General features: G+C 43.0%; 1 protein-coding gene across 1 annotated transcript in view; it reads right to left on the reverse strand.

Annotated features, from left to right (window-relative positions):
* LOC106744170 (metabotropic glutamate receptor 2-like) overlaps positions 1-26,583 on the reverse strand; it is a 102,070-nt gene that overhangs the window by 24,787 nt on the left and 50,700 nt on the right. The window contains exons 2-3 of the mRNA XM_014618666.1: positions 17,452-17,594; positions 3,728-3,898 (exon numbers count right to left, since the gene is read on the reverse strand). Of these exons, the coding sequence (XP_014474152.1) occupies positions 3,728-3,898; positions 17,452-17,594 (314 nt within the window). The remainder of the gene's footprint in view (positions 1-3,727; positions 3,899-17,451; positions 17,595-26,583) is intronic.

The following is a 26,583-nucleotide window of genomic DNA, read 5'->3' on the forward strand; positions in this document are numbered from 1 at the left end:
AATTACACGACATTGTGTGCAAGCGAAACTCCTCTCCGAACAACCGGACGTACAACATCGCTATCTTTTTCCATCTTCCCGGCGGAAGTTGCATCGTAGAATACTGGATTATCAGTGACGATATTAAAGTGACGATTCTACATAAGTTTATTTATTTACTGAGAAGAAGTACTTTCCTACAACTTGATTTAACTGTGTACAAGTAATGTATTAATATAAATAATATATAAATGTTAATGTTGAGCGAAATGAAGAGAAATATACACGCGATATTACAAACACGGAGATATTATTTAGTTTTTGCTTTTCTCACTAATGTTTTATTTATGTGTCAGTTCAGCTAATATCGGTTGAGGTAATAGAGGTGCGCACATAATAGAAAATGGTATGTAAACATTTAAATAATTATGTATGCACATACACATCGCGGATATTACTATAAATTGTAAATTTCCCATAGCTATATTTTCAGAAATGGTCAATAATTCTGAAATTGTTGTATATAATGTTTCTATAATCCTTAATATCACAGTAGCTTTTCATAAAATCCTAAATGGATAGTTTAGAAGAAATTCAAAATAGAAATTAAAGAATTGGCCATTCATCTCAAGGAATACGTATGAAAACTGTCATCTTTATTTGTGAATATTTCAGTTTCCCAGTGTTTCAGCTTCAATCGTTTTCTAATTGTCCCAATAATTAGGTCATATTTAAATCTATATATAGTGCAAGTTTCAACGAATTCTTAAAACTCATTTTATGCTAAAACTATCTTAAATCACATTAACACGGTAAATTCAAAAGAAACGTGCATTATTCGCCTTTTTTAATATTTTAATTCACTATATATCTAAAAAGATTCTAAACCCCACAGTTAAATAAAAAAATATCCATCTATCTGCCTCTCTCTCTCTCTCTCTCTCTTTTTTCTCTCTTTTTCTCTCTTTTCTCGAACTCTCTTTTCCTCTCTCGCTCTTGTTACATCCCTTTTTTTCCATGTTGCTTTCACACCTCATTTTTATCGCATAATTCGCATGATTACGCATTTTCTCTACGATATTGTTCGCTAGAGAGCCGATGTTACGTCGAACAAAGGTAAAAACGCGCCTCGTCCGATTGTTGAATTATTTTTTCGAGTTTAACGCTTCCGTGCGTCGCGTGGATCCCCGTGCGAAAGCATTTTCGTCGAATCCGCGTTATCGCTGCTTTCGTTATCGAAAAAACAATTTGACTGGGGAAGCTAACCGATGGACAATAGTCCATTGCGTGGATCAAAATGGTAGAAATGGTGTTGGATTGTCGTGCCCGTTATCGTATTTACAATTTCCAATATCCCGCAACTGTTGCGGAGCGGCGACGTCAGGTTTCCGTTTATAAACTGGGTACAAACCTGATGTCATGATATATCCCTTTAATATGTTACAGAACACGAGAGGGCAGTCCCCGTATTAATATCATGAAGAAATTACGACGACGACCGTCTAAGAGTACGACCGTCGCGCACGCGCCCGCAAAGCAGCTTAGAGTTAACAAATATTTCAGGGTTGGCTGAAATATTTAATCTACGAAAGAGAGCTTTGATCGACAAACCATAATAATTGAACGTCCCACTGAGCTCATGTTCGTGTTGCTTTTCACTGCCGCTCGACGTTCGACGTCGGTGAGATAAAATAACTCGGTTTGTACGGCCGGTGTATCCTACAGAGCTAAAAAGGCTTTAATTGCGAGAGCAGCTAGCGCGTGGTTACCACTGATCGAGATGTACGCGAGGCGTAAAACTTTGAAGTAAGCAATTTGGAAAAGCGAGAGGGAGAGAGAGAGAGAGAGAGAGAGAAATTGCAACACAGGCCGGAATAAAGCTTTTACGAAATAAAAGGAGGGGAGGCAGAGAGGGCGGAAAAAAAGAAGAAAAGGGAAGAAAAGTCTGACGAGTCGCACGGTTTCTTCCGAGTTATTCGATTATCGCGAGTCCCGAGCAAACGAGAAAGGGAGAAAGAGATACCGTGGTTTTCGCTTCATGCTAAATGTTCGCCGGATTGCGAGAATGAAGGTAGGGTGGCGAGTCATTTAAGAGAACGGTGAGACGAAATCATTTGCGCATCATTGTGAATTATTATAATGGCTGCGTCGTCTCGTCGAATAAAGCCGGGCTTCGTTTCCCATTTATTCCCGTTTTTCCATGTTTATTTCCTACGAGAATCGCGACCTATTGATCCGTGTATCCACTATACATATACACGCGCATTCGTATGCACACCACAGGTGCACACAAATGAACTATAATTACATAGAGGCTTATTTAAACGTAACGATTTTCAAGCGATGTTGTTTAACCGTAGCGCGCGTATCGCTGGTAATGTAATTTTAATTTCACGTTATAGCGCGTCGCGCGCACAACGCGCGATATTATACACTCATTTTCCATTTCGATATGACTCGCGTTTAATATTTTTGCAAGAAGTTTCGTGTTAACGTGCCCACTTGAGATGCAAATTATTATAATTAGAAGCACGAACTTCTGCTCCTCTAATATCGTATCGTGTTGCGAATATAACATGGTCTCTCTGTAAAGAGGACACGATCTTGGAACAACATTGTAACGTTGTTTTAATGAAATTGAGGATTATCCGGCTCTAAATGAGTAACGAAGTCCTTCTTGAAATATTTCGTTACGCGATTAATTAAGATACACTGAGAAAAATTATGATCATTTCGGCCCCCCAAATTATATTTTCTTCCGGTTTTGACTTAAAAAATAGTAGTAACAATATATATGTAAGGTTGTTATCTAATATTATATTAACACTTACCGTAAAAACGGTTCTCACGGCCATAATTCTTTCATTTATGCACAGAAAAAATTTCTGATATATGTAACTACCATCGCACACAAAAACAATGTGCTAGATTCAAGTAAATATTTACTTTAACATTCTTCAGCAAGTTTTTACTTGGATCAAGTAAATATTTTACTCGAATAATTTTTACGTGGAAAATATTTTACCTGGATTAGGTAAATATTACTTGATCCAAGTAAAGATCTGCCAAAAGGAGTATTGAATTAATTATTTACTTGAATCTAGCATTTTTTTCTGTGTGCGATTATAGTTACGAATATGAGAGACTTTTTTCTCAGAATGTAATAACATAATTGTATCAAGCGTTCATTAATTCCAGGTCTCATCATTCGTGCGCGTTTTCACGGCGAGCGATCGGCGCAAAGTCTCATCTCGATTTCCCATTAATTCATTCAACATTTTTACCGTCCGGTTATCCAGTTTAGCTTGAAAGCTTCGCGCATCGTATAGCAGTAATAATATTACAGCGGCACGATATTTCTCCGGGGTGAAATATATTTTTCCGAATATAAAAAAAGATTTAATTTTCAAAGTGAGATTCTCGTGAAAGTCAGCTCGCGAGGTCAATCGTGCTCGAGAAATATTTATCTGTCGTGTTAAGTGAGGAAGATATTTCGTCACCGAGCTCTTAATCAATTTCAATGCGACCGGAAGAGGAAAAACTCGCGAATTGTGCAACGAAAATATTATCTCACTTTCCGTGTTGCAGCGTGTGTGTGTATCCACAATCAAGATAAAACACAGAGTAAATACGCGTGCACAGAAAACACGGTAATGATAATAATAGGCTATGCACATTGCCTTCTCCTCATAAGCGCGGCCAACGTTGTCCATGAATTTTAAATGGGACATTACGTGCTAGTGCTCACCTTTATACCATAGTTGCTCTCCTCGTATATGATGGAAACGTAGCTCCAGCCCATCTTCAATACGATGTCGACCATCGCTTTGACTTGATAGTGATCGCTTGGTATAGTGCGGGTGAAATACTCGAAGCGTTGTTTGTTGGAAAGTTCCGGGCTCGTTGAGAAAAAGGAGACCTGCAACAATACATCAGCGAATCTCCATTTCAAATTATTCAAATACCAGGGGATTCCGTGGTGACTTTTGTGTTTTGTGTAACGTCGCACCGGCTATGCCGACGATCTCGTAACGGAGATTTACGCCCGGGACATTTACGCAGCACTTATTTGCAATCGCCCCGTACGAGTCCGTACCGTGGATTTGTGCTGTTATTATTCGATTGTCGGGAAACCTTCGTGTTTCTCGCACGTTCGCAAAATACGGCGAAACGGCTGTCAAAGAGAACGAGAGCATATGCGCGCGCCGGTGTTATTACAATAAATAAAGGAACTATCGATAAATAAAGGGAATAACAGCGAAGGAAAAGAGAGAGAGAGAGCACGAAACACACTACAGAACCGAGAATATTGGTCCTTGGCTTACTTCTCGTATTTAATCTCTTTAATAACTGCATTACGAAACTGCTCAAACGTATTAGAAACAATAAAACTCAATCTTCCATCGAGATCTCTAAGACGATACCTTTTTTCTTACGTATGTTCTTCTTACTTTCTATTCGCCCGTCAGCGATATTGTCTGTCACGTATGCTGAAGGGTTCCTCCGTTAAATAAAGATTATTTATTAATTTACGAGACCGTCACACACAGGATCGCCGTACGCTGTCGGATAAATGATTTAGCAGGAAATACTTTCATCAGCGCGACGTCTTATATTCCCGCAACACAACCGCCACACGTCAACGGAGCTGAGCAGCGGTATCAAGTTCCGACGGGAACTTCCATCGTTCTTCCTTCCTAAACGTCGAAACGCCGGCGAGCTTCTCTTTCTCGAGATTGGACTCTGATCCTGAGATCTATCGAAGAACGATAACGGACTTTCTCATCGCACCGCTCACGACGTTATAGAATAAGGATGTTTGCGCCGGCATTGGATAATCCCTGTTCTCGATTGGCAGACGGGTGACTGCAACTCCCTGAAAGCGAAGTAAACTCGATTCCTTTCAAGAGTGACGTCGTTCCAGCGAAACGATCCCGAAACGATACTGCCTCGGTCGCGCCCAAAACGAGCCGAAAGAGCGAAAGCGTGTAATGTAATGGTTAGAGAAGCTCGCGCAAGCTTCATCGCGTTTTCCTCCGGTTGAGGGGCGACGAGCATCCGGGGAGGCTGGGCTACGTGCACGGCCGGTGACGTGAAGATAATCGACTGATTTATTTCGTTCGATGCCCTTTAAGGCGACTCGGAACGCAGCAGCGAGAATCGTGTGCAGTGGCACAAATCTCGCTGAAAAACAGCTCGAGGATGCAATATATAAAGACCGTCGCTCGCGAGACTTGGCATCCGGACGGTCACAAGTTCGAAAAGATACGCCGTCAAAGCTCGAGAGATACGAGTGGTATCGGGCAGACCGTTTGTTACGGAGCTTTCGAGTATCCAAGAATTCAACAATGTGCGAACTGAAAGATACCATAAGGTCATGGAATCTCCGAGGATGCGTAGGTAGCTACGGGTCGGAAGGGCTCGTAAAATCGAAGCAAGTTTCGAGGAGGCCTGAACGAAGAGAAACGAAGTTCCCGGAGGGTGCCGTTGAGTTTAAGGGACTCGGCTACTCAAAGGAAGACGGTGGAATCAAGTGGCACCTGCTTTCGCGCGTATTCGACGGGCCGGCGCAAATATTTGTGAACCATCCGGCGACTTGCCACTCACGGGCGAGTTCGAGGATTTAAGTATTTTACTGCGGCAATTGGGGTATAATTTAATTTCGAGAAACAAAGCACTCTCTCTCTCTCTCTCTTTCTCTCTCTTTCTCGAGCAAAGGTAGTACGACGGTGTGAAAGGGACATCGTTTGTCTACATCGTGCGTTTCATGGTGTAACTCCGTAATAAGTTTCACCGCCGGTCGTTTATCCACCAAAGACCAAGTTCTCCCCCTGCTTTTCTATACAACGTCTCGCCACTGTTGATACTTGTCGAAGAAAAGACGATTTTGGGTTAGTCGCGCGTGGCAACGCCGATGATTAATCATCTTTTCACCGTGTAACACAGTGTAAGGCGACTCCTTCAAGATCGACTTGCCGGCCGACCGGGTGGCGCGCATCGCGTTACGCCTCGGAGAACTTCAGGGACAAGATGTGTTATCACACCGCTTTCTTGCGATTCTAGCAAACCGGCGAATTCTGTTCGAGGTTCCGCCTTTCCCCCCTTGGCTTTTGCTATTTCGAATTAAACAGGCTCGGATTCCTACGCCGCGCGCATTCTTCGGCCGTACACGAGGGCCGAATATCAAACGGCCCCGATATTCGAATAATTGGAATATCGCGCAATAATATTCCAATTGTAGTTGAATAGCACTTCGTGCTATTTCTGTATCGCACTCTGACGCATTTGCAATCTTACTTTGTTCGCGCGACTTCCCGCTTTTAACGTCACGTTCCGACGTACGTGGTGTCCCATTTTAATGGAGACTGCGGAATATCTTGAAAACGAAGCAATTGGTGAAGAAATGGCTTGTATAAAAGTTATCGAGCTTGGGGAGGGACAGGGATTGGTGGACCTTAATTTCGTTGTCTGGTCCACAATTCGAGGTAATTTTAAGATCAATTTTATTTTCGAAATGGGATCATATAATTTTTAACTTTCAAATCAATTCATTCGGCGGAAAATAAAAAGTGCCAGAGTAACATCATCGAGAGGTAAATACTTTTCGAGATATTTCCCTTCATATTCTGGTACTGAAGTAATCTTGATAATGACACGACCTTGAATTATCGACTATACAACGAAGTTGAAATTATCCTTATGGATTGTGTATAAAGCTGAATATCGCGTAGTTTAAGGAATACAATACAATACGTGCAGCGCTCGTTCCGCGAGGGCAAAAGTAAGATCAATTCTGCTCTTATCGCACAATGTGTTTCTTCTCTCTCTCTCTCTCCCCTTCCTTCCCTCCCTCTGCTCTCTTTTCCTTTACATACACCCACACCCTCGCGTCGTTCCTCCGAGGTCGACTCGGTTCGACCGGCCTCGATCGCCGTTCGATTTGTGTTAGCGAGTAACGAGATTTTCAGACGCGTTCGATCCGTAGCCCCGGAGAACATACGTCGTCGCCGGTGCGTTCGCGGCGGATGAGTTTATGTAGTGAGAAACGAGGCGGCGGACGTTATCTCGCGGCGCGAAGGTACCAGCGCTACTTTTCTCCGGGACAATGCGCGCGTCCTATCATACATCGGGTGGGCGGAGGGGCGCGCGGGTTCTCCACGCCACGGCGAATATATTTATCACAGTTTGTCAGATTCTGAGTGGCTCTCTCTTCCCCTCTCCGCTATACACCCGCGCCGCCGCCGTCGTGCGCGCGGATTCAACCTCTCCGCTCCCTTCGGCCGCGCGCGCCGCACCGATGGAGAATCATACGAAACCGCGACTCCTCCGATACACTCGATTGGCCTGATCGATTGATTATATGGCTTCTGATGTTTTCCCCCGGCCGGGCTGAAAATAGCGTGACGAAATGAGCGAGTGGACGGTCGCCGAGTTTTCCGGGCAATGATTTCCCGTTGGCCGAACGCGAGCCCGGGCTTTTAAGTTCCCTCTCTCTCTCTCTCTCTCTCTCTTTTTCTTCCTTCTTCATCGCCCTTTTTATTTTTCCTTTGTTTCGTGTTTACCTTTCGGCTGTTTGCTCTTTCCTTTTTTCATTAGCGGTGTCATTATAAGTCTGGAAAACTGCGCGGAACTTGGAGAAAAAAGCGCTTTAAATTGATAATGTTCGGGGAACGGGGAAAGTACGAAAATCTTCGGGAATTTTCCGCGCGCGCGCGTCCCGACGGACGGGAAAGAGGAAATGCATCATTCAACGGGCATTACTCACCGACGCTTCGACATTGTCCGGGTGTGCCGGCACTCCGAAAATATAAAATATACTAACGGAAAGGAATATTAATAGTAATAAATTATTAATGCTATCGGGAAGTAATATTATTCTAGTCCAGATCGATCTTCCTTCCATATTTTCATTTCGCTTTCATTTCAACACTTCATTTTAACACGTGTCCACTTTCGTGAAAACATTGCAATTATAATCGCGGTCTGATTAGAGGCAACAAATGACGATAATTGTACGATCGAGCCGGTCATATGTACGCGCGCGTGTCTATGTCTGTGTGCGTGTTATCACGGGTGGGCGCATTAAAAAGTCAGCTGGCCGCACTTGATCGAAAATTTATCGCCGGCGCGGCACGAACTTGATCAGCAGCGCTACGCGCTTTCGCCACGCACAATTTCACGCCGGAGGACTCGCGTTTCGGCACGAGCGCCTGAATATCGCATCAGTTTTTGCGTCGTTTCCGCCAGGCCATTATCCGTCGGGGCGGTCGATTGTAGATTGCGCGATACATACGAACGCGCGTGTGTGCTATCTGCTTCTACGTATCGGAACGGTGGAGTTTTTTGTCAGCCGTGTTTGAACGTCGCAGCGACGCGCGCGCCTGATGCCTTTTGTAGAATCCAGAAAACGACGTTAACCTTAATTGAAATGAACCGGCTGCGCCCAAACCGCGCGAAATTGCCGGCGCTGATAAAATGGAATAAGGGAACGCCGCTTCGAATTACTCGCCGGACGTGCCGATTTATCGCGCGCGCACGCGCGACTTACGACTCACCCCCGCGTTGAAAAGTCTCTCTGTTGACCCGCCGTTTTCGCAACAGCGCGATACGCATCGCGGCAAATCGATCCCATCAAGCGACGACGGCACAAAAGTGTCCTTTCGCGTAAGCGGAATATATATATATCTAACGATAATGCGAACAAGACGAATCGATATATTAAAATCTTCACTTCGTGGAGCGAAATTTTCCATTTCAGGTTACGAGAGGATTCTCTAATTCGGAGCTATAGATTTAGTGTCTCACTCTGGATATACGGAGATAAAGATTTCTCTGGACTTAATGAAATTTTTATTTAATTTAATTGAAACAAATTTGTCTTTTATAATAGAACAAACAAGGGAATGTTTCATCCAACAAATAGGATTGTTTGGTTTCTCAAACGGCAAATATCTTTACGCGAAATAACATATTTCTTTGATATTTTCGTTCAAACATTACAAGGGTTGTCATGAGCAATAAATTATTTGAAAAAAGTAACATTGAAAAAAAAATAACGTTACGTTAGAAAATTATTGAAGAACTTCTTTTCAGCGAGACGATATTTAATATATATATATATTTATAAATGGATACTGAAATAAGTGTTTTTTTATTGAAAACAAATTATTCACTTCTTGAAATAATGCCGTCTCTTTATTCAGACGAATTGATATTTGATATTAAATTTTGCCGTTCGTATTGGACAACCCAAAGTCAAACGCGTGTATCAAAAGAAATCCTCCTTCTCTGTGCAGATGTTCGAATCAATTATGTACATCGCGTTTCCTTTTTTATCTCACGATATCATTATCGTGCGATATTATTACGTGAAACTGGAAATTCCGATGAGAATCCGCGGAGGGCGGACTTCGCGGATATTTATCGTAAGTCGTGCGGAATATTCAGCGGCGGATTGAGTGGCGATAAAAATGCTAATGCGCGCGGACGATCGAAGTTATGAAGTCCGGGTTAATTAAAAAATTTCACGAGCGATTATAGATGTACTCTTAACCGGATAATGTAAATCGCACCCGTCCGAAGACTTTATAGGTTCGGTCTAATTACTTTCTCCGAAGATTATCCCCCGAGCGTCGCCTACGAGGAGAGAGCAGGCGTATAACGAGCGTTTTCTTCCCTCCTCCTCTTCTTCCTCTTTTCTCGCTCGTTTCTTCCTTTCTGCACATATATCATGTTCCTCGCGGGTAATACGCGATCGTAAATTGTTGCGTCTTCTCGTCTTATTTCTCGCTAATAAATACGCGCATGATCGACGGCGACGAGGAAGGAAGGAAGGAAGGAAGGAAGGAGGTGGACAAGGAGAAAGAAGATGAAGAAGAAGGAGAAGGATTATCGATCATTATTCAAATCCCAGCTGAGACGGACGACGTCGATGGCGTATTTCCGAGCGAGGAATTTCGTAAGGACGTCGCCTGCCGCTGGCTTCCCGACGACGAGATGCGATTTCGTTATTTGCCTTACCTGACTCGAGCTCGCCGTCGACTCACATCCCGCATCCTCGATCAGGACGCGACTCCCGACGAGCTCGGCGCGCCGCGGCAATCGCCCCGATGAAGGACCCACTCACAGAAATTGCCGCCGGGCGCTTTCTCCCTCTCTCTCCTTCTCTCGCGATTTAATTGAATTCGCGGTAAAAAGAAAAGGAGAATTCCCAGCCGAAATATATGCCGACGGTGGCGCGCATTTAGCGCGATTAAAGTCACACGGACTGCGGACTTTCCGCGCGAGTTCGCGAATCGTGTGTTCGATGAAGTATAATTCGTCACCATCCTCCCTCCACTTTAATGTACTCCACGTTTCTTCGTTTTCTTCTCGGGGGCGGACTCCCTGGCGAACGCTCTCCTCTCGAGTTGCCGGAGAGAGTCGCTCGATACGCGCCGCGGGGGGCACCGTTCCGGCACGAAGATCGACGCGGTAATTCATATTGTTGCCATTAGCAGGCTCGGTTTGAGTCTTCGTGATACCGCGCGCGTGTTACCGATTCCTGTGAGCCGACTTTGGCTTGTCGATCAGGCCGCGACACGCTCGTGCACGCGTACGAGAACGCTGATTGACACGAATGGCGAGACCCCCTTTGACGTGTATGCACTTCCGCGCTCGCATGCTTAGCGCTCACGCGGGGGCTGTTGCGCCGTTATGTTTCTACGTCGATCGCACGTCATCGCGCTGACAAGTTGCGGAGAAATCGTTTAGCTCGCCGGTCGTCCGCCGCTTCGCGATCGCGCCCAAGTTCTACGCGATAGCCACGATGGTGTGAGTTACCGTTAACGCGATGAATAATGCATCTCGTCGCGAGATAATGCGGCCAATTTGAAAATATATATTTCTCTCTCTCTCTCTCTCTCTATCTATCTACTTCTCGTTCTCTCTCGCTCGCCATTCTCTCGCGAGAGCCCCGTACGTTGCGCAACGTTGAATTCGCGTTTTTCTCTCTCGCACCGTTTTGCGCGTTATCGAGGATGCATAATTTGATCTGGTTAATACGCGAGGACTTGAAGCAGATTTTCCCCCTCCGACACCTCAGCCACGCACTGGGTCGTGACGAGCAGTATCGCGAGTATCGCGACGCGAGGAAGCGCGCCGCTCGCCGCGAACGTAACGGAGACCCTCCCGTCAGTGGAAGAGATCGATTTTAATCAGACCTTGCCAACGCGGGCGACTGACGAAGATCAAGCGCTTTCTGATCTCGTAAGACTGACGCACTATGAATATGGATGCTACACAGCCAGCGAATCGCCAAGTTGCATGAGAAGGACGCGGGGCGGTGAGTTCCTCCGAGTAAGTAGTGCTTAACTCCTCGGCGTGTCGGACAGCTGTTGCCGCACAACGAGACGAATCGCTGGTGCAACGACCGCGCGGCCAACGCGCGGTGAAATTACTCGGTTTTACGCCGAATGGAAATATTCGAAAAATCCCGGCGAAGCGTATTACCTCCTCTCGTGAAATGTGCGAACGCACAATTGCCGTCGACGGTGTACAATCGAATTTCGAGGGGGAGAAAAAAACGAAATAGTCACCGTCTAATTCGAAGCGTGCGCGCGTGCACGTTTCCGTATGTTAACGACCGCACGTGTTATCAACCGTAATAACTGCCAGGCTTGAAACTGGTATATTAAGAATTCCGCTCTGATCAAGGGAACACCGGCGAGCACTTAAATTCTTCGCAAGGACGAGCACGCTACCTCCTTTGTGACTTGGTGACTTTAATCAACCGAAAGTAGAAAATTGTCCCGGTCGACAAATTTATAAAAGTTCGCGACTCCTCCCTCCCAACCCCTTCCCCCCCCCCNTTTTTATGCCACAGGATACAACGTCGCGAACAAAAGGCGATCCCCGGTTTACGTCATATACATCCTCGGACAGTTTTCTAGCTTGGCGCGACGTGAACATGACAAGTTTCGCAAAACCGACTAGTTTAACGAATGTCGGAGAAGGTAGGGAGGAGGAGGGTGAGGGTGGAGGGGACAGAGGAAGAAAATAAATTGTTTTGCGATGCAACGAATACGGGTAAACTTTTAATCTCTGTCAGCAGTTGCATTAAATAGAAAAACAGAGACGTCGATACGTCGCCGTTAGGTTCGACAAAGAAAGAGAGAGAGAGAGAGAGAGAAAGCATTATTTATTACGCACTCAGGGAGGATTCCCCTTAAGCGTCTGTGATTAATAATTATATAGTTGTAAGTACCGATGAAATGAAAATTGACACAATTTTGGAAAGAGAATAAAAAATATCAAAATAAAATACAGTAAAACAAAAATAATAATAAAAGTAGAAATATAAAATATTATTTAAACATATATTAAAAACAGAAAGAGAGAGAGAAAGAGAGAGAGAGAGAGAGTAGCCAGCGAGAAAATTTAAATTATTGAATTTGTGGTCGTACGATGATGCGTGCGCGCGCGCGTGTTCTCCGACATTGAACACGGCAGTGACATTGATTACGGTAGCATCGCGAAATATTTAAAGGCTAATTCGCCGTCTGATAAAATATTAAAGTAATTAACGATGAATATTCCCCACCGGTTAAAACGTTCATTCGCGCAGCGCTTTGAAATATTTCAGTTACGACGCATTACAATTATTATTCGCTACAATGAACTTTCGATCGATCGATATTTCGCCACTCTTAACGATAATAACAACTCGTTCAATTTAGAAAATTGCATTTTCTCACGATCGCGACGCGCATTAAGGAGGAGGTGCGTTACACACACACACACACATACTTTTTACGTTTTCCATGCGCGCCTCCAGCTTGTTTAAAATTGGAATACGAAACGGTGCATGTGCATCCGAGTGTCGCTGGTTCCCCGCGGAACCGATATCGGCCGCTCCCTCGTTTCCTCTATCGATATTATTTCGTTCTTTCATTCAAGTGCAATTCGTACGCGCCTCAAAGAGAGCCGCTCTCTCCTCCGCTCGATTCCGAGTGGCTGTTTGAAACTGTGGGCCGCGACAGGCGCGTCGCGCCTCTGTCTCGCGAGAGAGAGAGAGAGAGAGAGAGGAAGTCCACGCTCGGCGGTGGAAACGGATAGAAACCCCGATGCAGGAATTATGGACTAAAATTAAATCCGCCGCAGTTTCTCCAGACTTATATCCCGCCCTGATCCTTTCACGTCTCTCCTGAAATCCTCACGAAATCTCTTTCAAACTCCGCCGGCTCCTGGATTTTCGGACGCATGAATCGGCGATAGCCGAGTTTTCGCGGGGGGGAGGGGGGGATCGGCGCAGATACATTTGACGCATCCGACAAAAGAATCCCCTCCGTGTGAGGAACGCCTTGTTTCTCGCGTTTATATGTATATGTGTGTGTGTGTGTGTGCACGCGCGCGCAGGTGTATGTCGCATCGACTTTTTCGCGCATTTTCCTAATCGTGGCGATTTGCAAAGGACCAGAAGTTTTTATTTGAGGTTTTCGCGGTTTGGAGCAATGTTCTGTTTTGGCTTGCGGGTTGGAGCTGCGTTTTTGCCGAATTGTTTCCAACGTTTCGCGAATATTTCAGTTAGTTTCATTAAGGAGAAGTGCAATCCGGTACTTGATATCGGTAAAGGGCTCTTTCATTCAATTTGATGAGCTTTATCTGCACACGAGCATCGGTACACCGCAGATCTACGTGTGTTATCGTTGAGCTCATAAGCGTTCATAATTTGGCTGGAGGTTCCTTTTGCAGATTTCGGGCCGTTTAAGTCACGTGTTTATTTAATTTGTGTTTAACGCACGTGTTAATTTAATACGTGCAAACGTATGCAATTGCAAAATTAAAAGTAAGTAAGATTAAGCTAGTAAGATTGCCATGGTGCTTTTTCGACTCGTGAATATTTATATTTTCGCGGAAAAATTCTCTGCGTGTGTGTGGCAATAACACACTTAAATTTGCAGTGTGCACGTTGGCTGTGTCCGCTGGACACTCCGCGCAGAATGTTTTTCCCGACGAGTCTGCGAGGAAAGTGGTTTAAAATTATTTTTAAACGTACAGGGCGTGTCAATGAGCACTATTCGCCGTTGTCGCGAGTTAATTCCACTCGGCGAGCTTATGGGTCATTATCATTTATCGCCATGCTAAATTGTCGTTTTAATCCTTTCTTAATACGATTTTCATAGCTTTGCATGCAAATGCATCCATTAACGCTCGCTCGACATGCCTCCTCTCTATATCAGTCTGTGTCCGTCGCGACGATAAGTTCGACGTCGTAAAACACGATCCTTATAATATGCCGGGGGCAGAATATTCGCACGAGTTAATCTACTCACTGGCGTATATCGGGAACGGCGATTGGTTGATTGGACGTAGGGGATTTCAATGAGCTATTATTACGAAGTTTGTACGCACGAATCTCGGGGTTCTATCACACCGCTCAATGAGCCGAAGTTCCTGTTCGAATCGGGTTTTAAACGCGACTTGAAAGAAAATTATCTTCGAAAGTAGCGCTCAGTTTGTATTTTATTTTCCGCCTATTTTGCAGCACCTTTCGTCTCGCTTGTGTTTCGCAGGAGAAAAAACAAGCGAGCTGGAAAAAAAAAGATAGCGATCGAGCGGAAGATGCTTGAAATTCCCTAATGCCGTTTATCTGCACCTCCTCCTTTCGATTGCCATCGAGCGTTTCGAACGGTCTGTAAAAATGACAAAATTTCCCCTTTGACGGATCCTGAAAATGATGTTCTCTCGAACGCCTCAAGGCACAAACGATTCGAAAGGAGGCGCAAACTGGAACGAACCATTCTCTCTCGAACGCCGTTGAACATTTTCAGATATCTTCTGCTCGATCGCCACTTTCTAAGCCCTTTGCATTTTTTACCACCTAACTAGATGTTTACCCTGGTACAAATTGAACTTCGTGGGTGTTCAGCCACGAGGTAATAAATTTGTGTCTAACGTCGCTACTAGTACAGTAATGTAACGCTCACTTCTTCTAATGGTTAGATAATGGCTAGATAAATAAGTCAGTTGATAGTTAAACAAATGATATCACAGTTACAAGATGGGTATGCTTACAGCTGGATTATATTTTAGAATATACAGTCATCTACTATATGTCTGATGTGTAATTACTAGACAACAGTTATGTCACAAAATTCGAAATTTTCATGAATAATCCAGCTAGTCACGAACTACTAACAAGCTAAAAAAATTTCGTCCAGCTTGCACCAGCTATAGCTACTAGCTTTTGACTCAGGTCAAGTAGACACATTTCTAGTCGAATACTTTTGCCAGATGCACTCGACGCACTCGATGACCGAGAAATTTTATTAGCGACTCACTTGCAACTGCGTTATACGTATTAGTTCGCGTTATTCTCCGAACCAATTAAACTCTCGGAAACCTCCTTGAAAGATGAGAGGGTACGTTGAACGGAAAGTGCCCGGTTCGACTGGCGGCTCTCGTTTGTCTGCTAAGTGAGTAAACTCCATCGTTATCGAGCGATTTCCGGCTAAGCAGACAAGCGAAAACGAAACTGCACGATGCAATTCGTCAGTGGCGAGATAAGACTCGAACGAATTGCCGGCGAAATCGACGCGATAATACTCCCATACCGCACGAAGACGCTGGACGCCAGCATGCAAAAACTCAATTGACCGAGAGACGTGTATGTACGAGTGCCGCGTAAAATATCAGTCCGACTGTCGGCCACACTCGTCCTTACTCCGTTTCAACATTCTATCGTTTTATGCAGATAGATGAGCTTTCTCTCGCGCATCCGGAGGACCGAGAATCGACCGTATGCAACTGAGAACGATTACGAAATGTTTTCGTCCGCTCGTCATCCTCGACTTAAAATAAATCGGTCCGTGGAAATACCGTTAGAAAGGTAATGGTTAATACAACACGAAAAAATTCGAAAAATCTGTGCTAAATAATTATAAACATGATTTATGATTTACAGCTTTGAGACCATGGCAAAAGAATATCAATCAAACTTACAAACTTATTTTTAAACGTAATGTTTAAAAATATATAAAGGAATAATCTGGGTTGACGCAGAAGTTCGTTCCGTTCTTTTAAATCAAAAGGTAATATTTATTTATTTTAAAATTTACACAATTAATTAATTAATTGTGCACTGTTTTATCCGATGACCTGCCAACTCTCCGGCAATTGCGTAATACTGCATTCGCAGTAATTCCAGGGCATTTGAGCGTAGAATTGATTAAATAACGGAACGAACTTCTGCATCAACCCAATACGAACGAGTCCTCACGTTTAATCCTTCTAAAAATACTGATATCCGCATAGAAAATTTTTTGGAATCTAATTGAGATCCAATCCGATTTCTCAAAATAATTATAGATTCTAATTGGGAAATTTGCATATGTAATGTTTCAAGCATACGATCACAAGTAAGAAACGTAATAACATTCCACTTGATCAGCTCCGACGTTTTCCTAAAGATTTTTTTTTCCGATTTCCATTTTACACTTCCATTTTACACTTTTACCAAAATCTGAGAAAATTTCCGAGAAAATGCGGGTATACAAATTTATACGTTTAGATAAGTCTAATTTTTCCTTAGAATTTAATTTTTCCTCTAGTGCTAATTTTTTCCTCTATGCTAGTTAAATGGCGTGTCGTTGTCGAAATGGCGTTCAGTGGTTTAGACGCTCTCGGTCAACTCGACGGGCAAAATAAATACCGTTATAAGCGGCGGGTTCAGAGAAGTTTAACAGAAATACGGCGCTTTCGCGACTGGGCGGGTAGCGTGTTATAGTAGCACCCTTTAAATCTCGACTAATAGAGCGCTGAGAGCCGAAGCGGACCAGGAAACTCGAATGGCTTATAAGGAAAGTAGCGTTGGATGGGGTGATTTCACGGTACGAGGGATTTTAAACCGCGGGTTCCGTAAACTCGCGTCAAGAATGAAGTCTTTACAGTTCGCTGCCGCCTGGCATTTTCACCCTCTTCTAGAAGCAACACGCCCCGCGCGTGCTATCGCCTGCTCGGAAAATTTCGCGATGCCGTGCGCACGGTTTAAGGAAGGAAGCGAGAAAAATGCGTTATCCTACGTGGAATTTTCTGCTCGCCGCTTTGCCACCGCCGTCACACTTCGGCCTCGCGCGATCATCCTTCCCTTTATCAATTTCCCCTCTGTTAACCCTCCCCCACCCCTACGGTTATTCACCGTTATCTTCCGTATTAATCACGTCACAGAAAAAGGGATTATTACATTTCGTCCTTCTTTCGCTCGGCTGTTTTGTGCGATGAATGAAAGCGCGACGGCAGCGCGAGGAGAGAAGGAGGAGCTCGGCACAAGAGAAGAAGTACTTAAGAGAATTCTAGGGAGATCCTTCCAAATGAAATGTCATAATTCTCGAAAGAGTGATATATACGCGATGAAAGTACTCACTCGTACGGCTAAACCGTCAAGACGTCTTACACAATGGGGACAAATTGGCTTTACGGACTTACGATACTTACTTGCGGAATTCTAAACAGCCGTAGGAGGTTGGCGACTTGAATCGACGTCACCGAACTGGCCGCGCCGACCACACCGCTGATTATCTTCCGCACGGCGGTCTTGTTGCAGTGGTATTCCGCGCCGTCTATGTTGCTGATCGATCCTGCAGTGAAAACGAACGAATACGTTTGTTATTGAAAGTCACACAGGCCGTATCGATGTATCATATCGATGTATATCGATATGAGTGATCCCGAACACACGCGATTTCGCTCGTCGTCTTCGACAATGCTCTAATTTGCTTTACCCGACGACCTTCGCGAACGGGTCTGGGTTTTAGTACGTGCGTTATGACCGGCGACTCGTTTATTCGAGCGAATGGATTTTTCTGTCGGCGCGCCTGTTTCCCTCAATTTTTACCTTTTACGAACACATCGGACCCGCGATGATTTATGATTTGATCGAACGCGCGAACGTGTTGCATTTCTCTTCGGAAAACGTAACGAAAATCGCAAACGGATTATCCGATAATTCCGCGAACGTAACGAAGTCAAACACGGTTTCTTTTCCTGGTGCTCTCGTCATTACGGTCAATCAGTCGCCTGCTTATAATTTATTCGGAAGTAATGTTTCGAATTAGCAATTTAATCAGCTTAGTCACGCTTCCATCAGCGAGCTTTGTATCGGCCGAAGTTTGCTGTAGGTAAACGCGGAAATGTACTCGCATTAATGTATTAATGACGCGCTGCGTTTTGTTCGTATAGTCAATATTTTCATTATTATACTGGATATACTAGTCAATTAATCTGTACACGGTGATAATTCATTTTGTGGCACGCACCGGCGCCGGTTGAACCAATAGAAGGGGCGATACGCGCGAGCGAAGTAAATATCCGATCGATAATGTGTTGCGCGGATTTAAAAATGAACGATTTGAATACACTTCGTTTCATATATATATGTATATACACATACACATTACTTTCAGTTCAGTACCACCGTCAAACTTGTTTTTCATTCATCACTCGATACCTCACGCAAATAATGCAATTAATACTTCCAATTAATATTATCAATGCAATTAATGTTTACGTCTGTTTTCAAAGTAAATCAAACTGCCATTCTCGTGCCAATTTTTGAGCTACAAAATGTCCTCCCAGGTCCCGGTATTCCACATGGGTGGAAAGTGCAATGGGAGAAAATAATTCGGAGGGACAACAAATTTTTATGTGCTATCGTAACAAATAAATAAATACGCAGGATATTTTTCAAATACTTCTCGTTAATTTAGGAGTTGATTCTTAACTAATTTTGTGAAGAAAAATTTACACGAGCGTATGTAACTTTTTTCTTAAATTGACTTCAAAAATTAACTCTTAAAATATCAGATAATACTGAAAAAACGCACGGTATATTTATTTATTCGTTACGACGGCACAAAATTTGCCGTTTCTCCAAATTATTTTTCTCCGTGTGCATAGCCGGATAATTCTTGTACACCGTTTGTTTTTCCGGGATTTTTCCACCGAGGAGGGTCGGAACGACGCGTCTGAGTAATTCTTCGATATTTTGATAGAGGGGTTCCTTTGATACTCCGTTTCTTGTTTTATTCTTAGATTGGATGAGTTTCGCAGTTTATCTCTGGCGTCGACTTTTATCGGCTTTTTTGTCTCCAAAATTGGCTGTAAACCAAATTGATCCTTTATCCGGCGTAAGTCGTCGTACGTTGTCAGCCGATCGTCGAGACGGGCGTATACGGCGGAATTGGAATTAATGAAACTTTTATAACGTACTTCATAGGACAAAGCCGTCGGCGTTTTCAATCTCGCCCTTCTTATCGCCCAGACGTACTACTCCCCGCGGTTTCACAGTATAACACCTGTTGAATCGGCGGTCGTCCTTACGTTGTCTGCGGCGCTGATCCGCGGTTGCGCCGGCAAATCATGTATGGAAGAAGTTCGAACTTGCAGTATTCAATGTAAACTTACAAATTCGGGTCTCTAATGCGGCGAACATGACGCACGCTGTACTTTCAAACACGCGGAGAGCGGTGATTTCCAGAGTTCACAGTAATATTCGACTATTTTCCAGTGATTTTCCAGACGAAAACAGGTGACTTGATGACAACATTATCTCGTCGATACGAATAAGATATCGGAAAAGGAAAAGACTGTATCGGGACTTCTTCGAGAATTTCGTCACTGTCATTTCGCCACTTTCTCTGTCATCTGAAAATTTTCCGTAAATTCGACATTTGCACGTTACAAAGCGTGCTCCGAGCATGCTGAAGACCGTGTGAAGTAGCAGCAGGCACGTAATCGTCGTCAGCGTAAAAGCGTTAAATTCTCCAGAATTTTACATCCGACGAGCGCCATTCTCTATAGCTTCGCGTCCGGGCGCGTGGCTCGGGCGTGTTTACTGATGAAATTCGCTCTTATTTCTATACATAGCCAGTGTAAATATTTGCTGAAGGTTCAGCATCGCAGATATCGAGAGGGTAGAAGTCGAGCAGCGACCTTTCTCGGCGGTTTCGAGTTTTTGATCTCTCTCTCTCTCTCTCTCTGTCTTTTTCTCCCATTCATCTGTCTCCCTTTTCTTATTTTTGTGCAATTTCTTGTCTAATTTTTTAATATCTACCAGACTATTTTTCTTACTGAACAAGTTTTCACTTGTTATTTATCTAAAATTAGAACTTCATTATAAGACCGATTTTCGGGACTTTAGGGATATAAAATAGATTTGTAACGGAACCTTCCTCTATAGTGGAAAATTTGCATTCACTGCACACGCAAATGTAAGTACATGTGCATGCATAATTGTGATCAGAATCAGTTTACTTAATCTATTTGTCTCTCACATAACATAACTATGAAACTAACGTTAGTTACTAAACCGAACATCGGTTAGCTGATGATTTAACATCCATCGTTATTTTTCATTATAATATATTCGTATTAAAAATACAATGATGTTACAAACTGCTTCACGCTAATAATGCTTCGCGAAATGAAAATGTTGTTTCATTAGAATACACTATGTTGTTTGATAAAAGAAACAGTATTACTTAAAGAAAATAATATTTCGTTTTCCATAAAAAAAAAAAAACAATTTCGTTGTACATTAATATTGTCCCATTGACACAAAAAGAAGTTCATTGATATTTTTCTAACTGAGTGTTAATTTTATCACATAATTTATTGCTTGTGTGATATCCATTATAATGTTTGAACAAAAATACAAAAGAAATATATTATTTGTCATAAAGACATATATTATTCGAGAAAGTACACAATCCTGCTTGTCGAATCAAATATTCGTTTGTTTGTTCTATCTCAAAAAACAAATTTGTTTTAACAATTAAAGAAATTTCATTAAATCCAAAGAAATCTTTCCTCGGTGTGCCAGCTACTACATTTGCACCATTATTATTGTGCGCTTTATGATGTTTTTACTTTCAGACTTTCTCTCTCTCTCTCTCTCTCTCTTTCTATCCTTCTTTCTTCCTCTCGAAGCCTCATTTTCCTCTACGCACGTGCACCGACGACGAATCAATGGAAATGAGTTTACGACCTTTCCGCCTCCCACAAAGCTCGTATCGATCCCACGAAGCCCGTTCGATCCCAGAAAATTGAGAAACGTTCCGAGCAAACCTGTGTAAGAATGTAAGGACATATGCCCGCGAACGGGAACAGAGCGCGAGGCGCTTTACCCGTAAAGCGGAAAGCGGAAATCGGCGCGTATTCGATCGGTCGTGGCGGATGATGCCGCCGATCTGCCACTCTCTTTTCGATTCCGTTCGTACGTTCTACGTGTCGGAAAAGACCTGATTTTCACGGATCCTCGCGCACGATAATGCATGTCCCTTTCCTCAGCCAAGATTATCGTCTCGGAACGTGAGATAGGCCAAAATGAGGGTCGACGAGTGCAACGTGAGAACGCGATCGAAATGCGCTTGCAACGCCACAGGTATGATTAAAAGGCGAAAACGAACGAATAAGAGTCAAGCCGGCTGATTCTTCACACCGTGTGTTTATTATCTCAAGAATTATAATCACATATATATACGTGAATGAAACAGCATGATGAATATAGATTTCAATAAAATGATACGCATAAACTCGCGTAACTAAGGGCTTATTTGGTACGGTAACAGCTCCGCTTTGTTTTTCAGTCAGTACATTGTTGAATGACGTTACTTCTACGCATGTTATCGGTTGAAACATAAATTTCGCTCTTTCGTTTTTATTCAACGCACTCTGTCACATCAGCATGATATGCGTTATTTCCAGCCTTAATATTTCACCGGCCGAGAAGGTAGGTCTTCGTTAACCATTCCGTCTGAAGTAGAAAAGTACTCTGGACAAAACTTATAAATTGATGGATCACTTGATCTATCTTGATCGTTGCACTCAGCGTAATTGGCAAACCTAATACAAAGGGACTTAAAAAAGTATCACCACCATATGATAACGTTATTAGCCTTCTTGTGTTCGCACGTATGTATTACAATCGTTACATTTCCCTGAATAAATAGATACTTGTACGAAGCTAAAGCGACAGTGGGAATGTCCGCTTTTGCGAGACTTCGTGAAACTTAATTTTCTTAATGAGAACAGATGAGACGATCGACTCGCGAGATGAGCCGATTAACTGAAAATTTCACTCGTAAATCGTGGTGACGTTTGCATAAAAAAAAAAACGTGGAAATTTAATATTTTAGAATATCGACTTTTCGCGCCTTCTTTAGAGAAGGATTAATGTTAAAAAATATATCTGACCAAACTATTCGTTTATTGCTATCATATATAAATTTTGGTATCAATATGAATGTATCCTAGTCGCGCAATACAAGTCCGGTAAATTGTGCTATCAATAAGCTATATTATTTAAAACAGAAATGTTCTGAGTGTATTTATTTAGATGTTCACATGTTCGTCGTATTGATGCGTCTCGCGATGTTCGACACGGCACGTCTACTCGATAACTAACTGGCATTACTTGAATATGTAAATCTTACGCGGAACTGGCCAATACAAATTATTCCAGGTAATAGATCGTTAACATTGTGAATATTCGTGTTCGCTTATGTACTTAGTGTATCGTCCCAATTGTCGGCTCATTGGCTATTACTAGAATTACGATGGCCCGTTTGCCCGGAAACTGCGCGTCACGGTTGAGGAACGTTGAGATCGCTCCGCAACCCTCCATCGTGTACCCGCTTGGCTTTTATATCTCGCGCGATAAATTACCGGCATTTTAGAATTCGCTCGCATCCCGCACCGATGCGTTTTCACCGAAAGAGCGGAACCGAATAAATCGTATTTGCGTGAAAATACGAGTCATGAACTCGTGATATTTTCCCGTTGCGGAAGGCTTCGACAGTGTCGTTCGACATTGACGTTCGCGCGATTAATAAACGAATACACGGCTCGCTGGAATATATAAAAATTCGTGGCAAATTTCTCGACATTTATGAGGAAGCGGGAATTTCGCTGTCCCGTCGAAGAACGACAAGTTCGACGACACTTTGGAAGAATCGCGTAGACAAGTAGTCGATACGTCAGTGAAGGTAATCCAAACTTATCGCGATCGGAAGTCTGGCTACGCTTCGACATCACATTTTTTTATTTCAGCAGCTTGGGGCCGAGAATTGTCCTTAATATGCGAATATTTATTAAAGTGTAAATTGTAAAACGTTATTAAATTTGAAAATTGACGCATTGTCTTGAATATTGACGCGTTATAACAAAATCCGATATTTTCGTTCTCCTCGTAAAATCGGGATTTTTCAATTTTATCACAGTTGTTAGCACGAGGTATTGAATTTATTACTGAATGCAACATATTAATAACAGGGAAGGGAAAGAATATAATAACATAATATGTATATGGAAGGGTTTGATCGATCGTAAATCAATCAGTAAACTGTCAGACTTGACGTGCTATATTGACGAGAGTGTGTGAACATATGAAGGCTATTAGTACGATGTCGTATGTTGCACGAGACGTGATGCATAAGGTGGATCAATAACTATTAACACCATGAATATCTTGGAGACTATGGTAATTTCGTCACTCACCAACCAGCCGTCGCCACCATATGATATACAAGCTTCTTCTCTGCCCCGCACAGCACTTGCTCCGCGAATTTTGTTCTCTGATTTTCGTGATTTCTATGATATTCCAATTGCTAAAAATTATTATTCTTTCTAGCGATCGCTTGTGATCTCTGGTTATTTATTCACACACTCAAAAAAATGTATAATCATGGCAACTATAAAAATGACAACTATACGAATTTTGTACATAAAATTAATGTATAATATACAGTTTATATATTTATAGTTATTGCAACTACGCCTAATAATGATATAACATAAAGTAAACTCTAGTTTTCCTCAACTATTCTAGTCATATTTCATGGAGAAAAGTCGAATTATGCTGTCAATTTAACACAAGTCAGTTTAACGCAAGTCGTATTGAGCAGCATCTCCGTTTCGACGCGACGGGCGATGTATTATTCCTTTTTTTTATTTAAAAGTTCATGATTGCAAACGGCAAAAGTGCGATGGGTCTGTGGAATGCGAAGGATCACGTAGGACGGCGTATAAATATGTTACGTGATTGTCCGGAGTTCTTTCTTTACAAACTTGTCTCGCAAGAAAATGATAAATGTCCCAGTGCGGAACACTGTTTGCCTTTTTACAGAGAGTTACTTTTGATACGTCGGGTTTCAACGTTACTCGCAACACACGTGCTCGCGTCACGGTGTGGATTTTCTTGTTTCCGAATCTCCATCAGCAACATTACCGACGCCCCGGTCTGCTCTCTTCTCGCCTTCCTCCTCCTCCCGGTTGTTCGTTATAAGACACACCTTTTCCACTCTATTCTGACCGGGGAGCTTAAATTTATAACGACCACGAGTTTACGGCGGCTGGCGAAAGGCAGCAGTTGCAACACGCGTTAGCATTAGCAACGAAACGGGCTTTTCGGAGTCCGTTTTAGCGGTTCTTTCGCGACTAACGAGACGCCAGAAATTAATTACACGTTTAAACTCGCCGACCTCGTGTCTTTCTTTCTTTCCTTTTTCCTGGAGCGAACGTCGCTGCGGCCGGGAGGCGCGCGAAAGGAACGAACGCGCGGGTCGAACAATGTGCCGGTGTTGGTTTTTACGGCGCAGGTGAGAGGATGGTGCGAGAGAAATAAAACAGCGCCGCGGGGTGTGCACGTATGCGGAAAATTCGAGTGGAACGGGGTGGCGGCAGTCGCGTTAATTTAGATCACGAGTCAAGATGTCATCACTATGGATCTCACGTAGAGAGAGACCTCTTGACTTTCCACGTTTTACTCCAACAATTTAGAAGCGATTCGTAAGAACAGACGAGGGAGCGCGCAATTTCCCCGGCAGCTGAATGAACCGTTAATGTTGATGCGCGTCCCGGCACAGTTCAATCCGTCGCGTCAGCTTTTTAATTCCCGCGAGTCGCCTCCCGTGAGCTCCACTCGTTCTCAGCGACTGCTACTTTAATTACGCGCGATAATTGTACGCTCGATAATAAGGGGACGATTAATAACGGCGGCGATCTGCACTGTATCTTCGTGATTGAAGAAATTTGCGAGCTCCGGCTAATCGAGAGATAGAAAATATGGATCTATCTCCCTCTCTCTCTCTCTCTCTCGCGCGCGCATGCGCGCTTCTTTCTGCGTAAATTGAATATTTCTTATATATTAATTGCGCTACAATTGCTCTTCACGGGGGAAGCACGGAGTTGTAGAATAATTATTGAATTATCGGCGAGGTGCTACGATGATTTCATTCAGTGCTTGTAGCAGGATTTTCTTCAGCCTTTCTCTCCATTTCACGCTTCTGAATACCGCAAATGTGTAATGTTGCAATATACAAATCAATATTCGCATTTTAATTGGTCCGGTCTATTTTAGAGTCGCTCGTTACATTCGTCGAGTTTTGAAAGTTGATCTGGACTCGGCTTCAACTTGTGCTGGCTGAACAATGTGTAATAAATGGAATTCAATAATCCGAGGTTATGGTTACGCGAATTTGCATCAAGTAACGCAACACCGCGTGAGAACGACACGCCTTTAGCCCGTAAAAACGAATGTAGTGCAGGTGTCGGGTATGACGCCGTGAAGCGTCGCGCGTTGTTTTTACATTTTCGACTGTACGCATTGTTGTCACGACACGAGCACGATGCAATATGAGATTCTATAATTAAGTCTATCGACAGTGGCGATACGATATATCGAAATATCGAGCAAAATTAAACCCAGCCGTCTATCGAAATTGGATAATTGTCCTTATCGATTAGCACGATATGAGTATTATCGGTTCGAACACCGATTTGAACACCGTAATGTATACGCGATATATCCGTGCGCGAGCACTTATTGCGCTCGGATATCCTTTCATATCTTAAGTATATAGTCGTCCGTATACCTGGCGTGTTTGCACAGGTTGGTAAGACGAATGAAACCGCAGCGCGGAATTACTACTGTAATATGACCAATAACAACGGCAACTACGAATAGCGCTGGGACGGCACAGTTTGCAATCCCTAATGACGACAATTATCGCGCAAAACCGACAGAAGTGAACAATTCACGCGATCGGTGGTGATCGTTAAGTAACTTTCAAATGCCGAACTCCACTCGTTCGTCATCATTATATGCCGTTTCATAGGCAAACATTTCTGGTATTTATAACTATAATCGCATAAGTGAAAGGATTATAAGAGAACTATTTTTACCGTAAGTTAAATTTACCGCAGACACGTGCAAATTATTAGACAAAAACTCTAACATTTTTTATTTATCCCCGTAAGATTGCATTATATTTTTGGTTAGAATATATTATTTGTGAAATTTTCTTGTATTTAGTTTTTAGCTTTTGGTTTCCAAATATGAATATTTCCTCGAAATTCAAGGAAGAAGCACGTGAAACGTTAATTCGAATGATTGGTTCAGTTGTACAAACGCGCCGGCACGTTTTATATATTTTACCCACATACAGGCACACAAAACACACGCGCACACACATACGTACAAACATGTTTGGCAAATTACCGAAATTCAATTATTGTGGACTACACCACGATACCTTCGAGCAATGTGGCATATATTGAATCAAACAACGG

Source organism: Dinoponera quadriceps, unplaced genomic scaffold, assembly GCF_001313825.1.
Source record: "Dinoponera quadriceps isolate SergipeBrazil2010 unplaced genomic scaffold, ASM131382v1 scaffold707, whole genome shotgun sequence".
Taxonomy (NCBI): Eukaryota; Metazoa; Arthropoda; class Insecta; order Hymenoptera; family Formicidae; genus Dinoponera; species Dinoponera quadriceps.